Below are 7,060 nucleotides of genomic sequence, written 5' to 3' on the forward strand. Positions count from 1 at the left end.
AAAAAAAAATAAAAGAGAAAAAAAATAATAGATTAGTAAATAAAAAAACAAAAGTTACTGACCTAGGGTAAGGGGTAACAGTGAAAGTAAAATAAAACTAATAGAAACTATTATTAAAAAACAAGAAAAAAGAATAAATAATAATAAATTAATTAAAAAGACAAAAAAACAGCTACTGACCGAGGGTAAGGCTTAGGGGTAACAGTAATAGTAAAAAAAAAAATATAATAATAATTAAAAAATAAGTTACCGACCGAGGGTAAGGGTTAGGGGTAACAGTGATAGTAAAATAAATAGAAAAACGAAGTTAAAAAAAAATTTAATCTAAAAAAAAAAATAAGTTTAACCCTTGCGAAATTGTCTGCTCGTGCAAAAGTGTCTTCGTGCAATTTTTTTCCCTCGTGCATTTCGTACGCTCGTGCAAATTTGACAGCTACCCACATTTTAAAGCCTATTTTATCCATATCTGAAAAAAAATTAAAAATTTTGCAAAAAATAAAAACAGTTTATAGGTAATTAATAACGATTCAAGAAAATTGTTGAGGAATATATACTACTTTTTAAGATACAGCTTAATAAAAATTTCGTTTAGAATTTGTATTGTCGGAATTTGAACAGTCCAACACCCCAAAATATAACTTTTGCTAAAAAAAAATAAAGAATAATTAGATAATATATATATACTTACTAAAACTTATTAATAATCAAAAAAATATTTAGCTTTAAAACGCATTTTTTAAATTTTATTGCAATATAACAAATTCTGAAATAATGATATTCAAAGCTGTTAAAGCTTTTTTAGTTAAGTGTTTGTTATGTTATAAAAGAAGAAGTATTAAAAGTTATAATAAGTTTAAAACTAGAACTATAATGGTAAAAAACTGTTTTTAAAAGTAGTAAGTATGTTACATAATTATAATAACTTAATATACATAACAATATTTTTTTTTAAATTCAAAAAAATAAACAAGTACTTATTTGAATTTAATTGATTAACGAAAAATGCATAAGAGTTAAAATAACTGAACATGTTTGATACAGGTAGGTGTCAAAAATGCCTAAAGGGACACTTTTGCACAAAGGACCACTTTTGCACGAGTTGAAAACTTTGTAATTTTTTTTATTAATTTTAATCTTTTTTTATTTTCAGTGTAACCCCTAACCCTTACCCTCGGTCAGTAATTTTTTTTGTCTGTTTATTAATCCATTTTTTTTCTTGTACTGTTTTTATATTCCACTTTATTTACTTATTTTTACTCTCGTGCAAAATTGTACCTTCGTGCAAAAGTGTCCCTTCGTTCATATTTGACCCGTTCCCGTTTGACAAAGCAACATTTAAAATCAATAAACGTTAACTATAAGTAAGACTTGTAATTTTACTACAAATTTTATATATCTTTTTAAACAATAACTTTCTTTAAACTTGATATGCTCAGTAACAGAACTACAAACAAAACTCAGTAATTAACATCTTTATTATAATTTTTCAAATATTAACTAAGTTTAAAATTTATTTTAAAAACTACAAGAATAAAATTATTAGAGTTATTGAGTTTAGTTATAATTATTTAAAAACGTTCTTATAAGTTTCTTCGTGACTAAGTTTAATTTAGAATATGCTAACAATGAGAATAAAACAATTTAAATATGTTATTTAAAAAAAAAGTATAGAAATACTATTCGGATTTTTCATTTTGTAAAATATATTGAGCGTTATCAATATACTATTACTGATTAACTCTTATAAATACTGATTGTACACTGAACTACATAAAATTTAATATTTTTTAACTTATTTTACACTTCTTTTAAATATAAACATCATCATGTCAAAATATATTCTTTAAGTAAATGAAGAAATTTTAATTCAATTATTTTTACTTAAATAAAAAATTGATTAAGTATTTTTTGAAGTTTTAGATATATAAGTTAAGAAAAAACAAATTTTATAATTTTATTTTCTATATTCTTTCAGCAGCTGTCCAGCAATTACAAGTCTTTGTATTTCGCTCGTTCCTTCGTATATTTCAGTGATCCTCGCGTCTCTGTAGTGCCTTTCAGCTGGCATGTCACTCACATAACCCATTCCTCCGAGTACCTGAATAGCAGAGTAACTTGAATTAGTTTACAAAAATTATTTAACAAAATTAAGCGAAATTCTGCGAATGCATGCATTTAAGGTTGAACAAGATTATGAGAGCGATCATTGTTCAATATATACAAAATAAATTGATTTAAAAAAAAATATCTAATTCATCTCTAAATCTAGATAACTGAAAGTTATATCTTTTATATATCAAAAATTTAACAATTAAACAATTTATTAAACTTGTGACACATGAATATAAATTAGGATAATATGTATTAATGTAATTGACTTATTATTTGTTTAACCACCTTCATAAAAAAATTCTAACTAAAAGAACAGACTTTTGAAATACTTATTGTAACGATCAACTTAATTTACTTAATTAAATACATTTGAAAGCTCAGTTATAATAGCTCGAAAACGCGTAAAACAAGATTATGAGTATTAAGTTTTTACGTATGCATAGTTTTTGTCATATATATTATTACCTATAATATTAATGCTTTAAACAACGCAGCTTCAGCAAAATTGCGCTAACAATAGTTCAAACCTCACCTGAATACTTTGATGAGCACAGTAAGTGGCAGCTTCTGATGCAGCCAACTTTGCCATAGCAGCTTCCTTAGTGAAATTCAAACCAGCATCCTTCAATCTAGCTGCTCTCCACATTAATAATCTAGCACTTTCAATACGAGTTGCCATGTCAGCTAATTTGAACTGTATTCCTTGTAATTTGCTGAAGAAGAGTAAAGAAAAATTTATATAAAAATACTTATACTGTTACTATGCTTAAACACTTTTTTATTTAAGTATGATTTTTCGATTGAATTATAAAAATGAGATACACAAAAATTTACTAAACATTACCATTATAACTAAACTACACTTAAGTTTTCATTGGAGCAAACTCATTTGAGCAAAGCTACATCTAAAAAAATATAATAAAACTATAATTAAAAAAAAACTTGCTTACAAACAATTTGTTGAAACTGTAGTATTTTTATTCTACTAGACTTTTTTTTAAATCAAATTAAGGGGTATTTTAAATAGTTGTAAATTTTTCGCATCTCTTAACAAAAATATCACACGTTACCACTGCTTAACATATTTGTAACTGCTTAGCATATTTATAACTTGTATAACCTTATTGGGGAACCAAAAGCTTTTCTGTCGTCGCTGTAAGCAATTGCGCAATCCAAGGCAGCTTGAGCGATTCCAACAGCTTGTCCAGCAATACCTATTCTTCCGCCATCCAAAGTTTTCATAGCAATTTTAAACCCGAATCCAGGTTCACCAAGAAGATTTTCCTTAGGAATTTTGCAGTCTTCGAATATTAAGTAGGCCGTGGAGCTTCCTCGAATGCCTAGCTTGTCTTCTTTCTTTAGAATATATAGCTTACATATAATGTTACAAAAGATCAACATAAAAAAGTTAATTACATCATAACAATTGTTATTACAATGTATTTTTTATAGATAAAACATTATTTATATAGTTTGCAAATACTTAGATTCATTCACTGAACTTCTTTAAAACGTCACTTTTTTCTGCTTACTCCTTAATGAGAGCAAAGTTTTTTATTTGACAAAAAATGTGTTAAGACTAATTCTTTTTTTTTTTAAATACTGTATAATATATAATAACATACATTAAGTACTCTAAATCACCTTATCTAAATTTTAAAAAAATGTTTTACTTGGAACTATACTTAATTTTGTAAAGGGCTTTGTGTACAAATGGTATGTAAAATTTACAGTCGACCAACTATATCAGGATTTCTTTTGGAGACTTGTTAGCAAAAAAATTTCCTGGGTCAAATAAGTTTGAAAATTTAAAACTCTTTAGAACAAAATATCCAATAAAATAATTATTAAATAAGAACACCTGTGTACTTAAATTATAAATAAAAAGTACATATAAAAAAAATTATTATAAAAAAGCTCAATTCATTTGTTTCACAAAGATTGTTTTCGTGCTAAAAATAGTCAGAGTGTACAGTACATTGCCCACATGTAGTATACACAGCGTTGTTAAAAGTTTTTGAACAACTATATAAGCTGAGGACGCACGTTGAATGCAGTAACAGTTGTTCCAATTGAAGTTTATTTTTGTTCAACTTTAGTTATATCTAAACTAATATATATTATAAGTAAATTTCATATGATAAGTAATTCATAAACGCTAATATTTATGTTAAATTCATTGCTAAGATAACAATCCACAAATAAACTTTTAAAACCGAGTAGGTCCCCCTATGGCCTTTACACACTGATATACTAAAATAACCAAATAAGAACAAAACTAAATGTTTACATAAACAATATTATTTAATTTGATAGCTTAAGGCAATATAGGAATTAAAAGTTTTTTTTTACAACTATTTTTTAGATTTTATAAATATTACTATCTGATTTTTTATAATCATGAAAGGAATTTTTTAAAGATTTTGATAATTTTAGCATAAAAATAAAGCTAGAAGATAACATTTTAGTGATTGTAAAAAACAGAGAATATTAGTCATGAACAACTTCATTCTAATCCATTTTCTCATGTTTTTAACATGTTGATCTTAATTTGTAGACTTTTATTTTAGCTATCAGAAAATTTTAACAGCTTAAACAATTTAAAATAATTTTTGAAATATAAGCCATCAAAGTTAGCAAGCTCAATAGGTTTCTTATAGAAGGCATAAACCAAAACCACAAAAAAAAGACAACTTCATTGAAAATCTATCTTTTCGTTCATTTAAAAAAAAATATTCTTCAAGTTTATACAATGAGTACATTATTAATATTTAAATTTGTTCAATTCATGAAATTTAAATTTTTTGAAAATAATAATTTGATTTGAAAAATATCTATTTTTTTGTTTCTTTCTTATGTATAATTTTTATTTTTAGATATTTAAAAAAATCCAACATTGACAATAATTTTTTTAAAAATAATGAACGTTTGCTAAGAATTTAAGGTCTTCAGCTAACAAATTAAGATAATAAATATTTAAAAAATTTTATTTCAGAAAAATTGATAATAAAAACTTGTGCTTTATATGGGAACAGCTCATTTCCCATATGCAATCAAATCTCACCCGGTCAAATTTGAGAACTGCTTACCGACCAAGGGTTAGGGGAACAGTTATAGTAAAAAGTGGATAAATAATAAATAAAACAAAAAAAATAAAAAACAAGGAATAAATAAAGAAAAATATTAAAAAATTGGGTGAAAATTGTGCGCCGGTGGGGATCGTCAGTATACTGTTTTTTATGTATATATTGGAAACTTTTAACAAAATTTACTATAACTCAAAAGTGAATTAAGTTTAAATGTTCCATAAAAACGGGCTTGTAGTTTATACTTAAATATTTGAGCAAAAATTATTTTTATAAAAGAAATTTGAACCCCACAGTGGCTTTAAGTTTGGATAAACAAAATTTTAAAGTTTTTAAAGGAACGGTAAATGTCACAAAAACATTTCATTTACAGTTACAAGGGTAAAAGTAAAATCAATAAAACTTTTATTACTAACCAAGTTATAGAAACATTTTATATTTTAAAAGATCATTACCTTCCCAAGGGTTAGTCCTTCTGTGGGCATGTCAACAATGAATGCACTGATTCCTTTATGTTTTTTTGACTTGTCAGTGGTAGCAAAAACAATAGCTGCTGATGATTCGTAGCTGTTTGTTATCCAAGCTTTAGTTCCATTTAAAACCCAATGATCACCTTTATCAACTGCTGTTGTTGATGCTGCACCAGCATCTGAACCGTTACCTGGTTCACTTAATCCAAAACACCCTATCTTATCACCTAAAAAATTATTATTAAAAATCTTAATTATGTTAGAATAGTATTAAGTTTCAAAATATTGAAAAACACACAATTGGTCAAATGTTTACTTTAAAAATTGCAAATTTTATTTGGTTTTATTATTACACAATATTTATTTCTGAAGCTTATAAAAAAAAATATTTAAATTTACTTTAGTTTTTTTACTTTTAACCAAGTCTTTAATACTTATTTACTAAGCTGCAAGTTTGGAAAATTACCTGATACAAAAGGAGCTATATATTTTTTTGCTTGGTCATCATTAGCAAAACTTATAAGTGGTGCTAAGTATAAAGAGTTATGAGCACTAACAATAACACCAGCAGTAGCACATCCTCTACTTATTTCTTCCATTACAATTGCATAAGCCATATAATCAAGTTCAGAACCACCTAACTCTGAAGATACATTCAACCCCATAAGCCCTAGATCCCCCATATTTTTGATAACTTCCATTGGAAATTGGCATTCTTTATCAACTTTTCCTGCAATTGGTATAAGTTCATTGGTTGCAAAGTCAGCACAAGTTTGTCTCAACATTTGCTGTTCTTCGTTCAAGGCATCATTGTCTGGGAAAATAGATACACTTCGCTTTAGAATTTGGCTATTTATATTTTTTGAAAGTAAATTTGGTTTGCATCCAAGAAGATTAGAAACTTTTTGGCAATGTTTAAAAATTGATTTCATTTTTTTTTATGTTAAGTTCTTTTTAAAGCTACTAACAGAACATCTAATTAATCTATGAATCAAATGTTTGAAAATAATTGAAAATAAATTGTCAACATATTTTTCTAATTAAAATTATCATATACTTTTTAATAAAAATTCTACTATCAGTCATGAATTGAATTATTTATAATATTTTTTATACTTTCTTTCATCTAAGATTTATATTGTAGTTTGCTTTAATTCAATAATAGAAAGTTCTCAACTTAAGTAGTCTTTAAGAGATTTGTAATGTATTTTATTTTAAAAGTTTATTATCAACAAAACGATGTTTTACATTTTATTTCAACAATTTTATGCATTATTGTATAAGAGATCATCAGTTGTTACAAATAAATCTTATTCAAATATGAGTGATACACATGGTTGCCACTCGTTTTTTTCCAAATTTTTCCCAGTTTTACCAAATTTCTTCCAGGTT

The 7,060-nt window shown here is 25.7% G+C and overlaps 1 protein-coding gene across 1 annotated transcript; it reads right to left on the reverse strand.

Annotated features, from left to right (window-relative positions):
* Nucleotides 1-728: 728 nt before the first annotated feature.
* On the reverse strand, nucleotides 729-6,647 carry LOC145830078 (short-chain specific acyl-CoA dehydrogenase, mitochondrial-like). The gene is made up of 5 exons (XM_082937967.1): nucleotides 6,135-6,647; nucleotides 5,654-5,895; nucleotides 3,233-3,468; nucleotides 2,645-2,825; nucleotides 729-2,098 (listed from the first exon to the last, which is right to left on the reverse strand). Exons 1-5 carry the CDS (start codon nucleotides 6,598-6,600, stop codon nucleotides 1,955-1,957), a joined length of 1,269 nt encoding a protein of 422 aa, XP_082794093.1. The 5' UTR covers nucleotides 6,601-6,647; the 3' UTR covers nucleotides 729-1,954.
* Nucleotides 6,648-7,060: the final 413 nt, after the last annotated feature.

The sequence above is a fragment of the Thalia democratica genome, chromosome 2 (assembly GCF_965202585.1).
Source record: "Thalia democratica chromosome 2, ktThaDemo2.hap1.1, whole genome shotgun sequence".
In the NCBI taxonomy this organism is placed as follows: Eukaryota; Metazoa; Chordata; class Thaliacea; order Salpida; family Salpidae; genus Thalia; species Thalia democratica.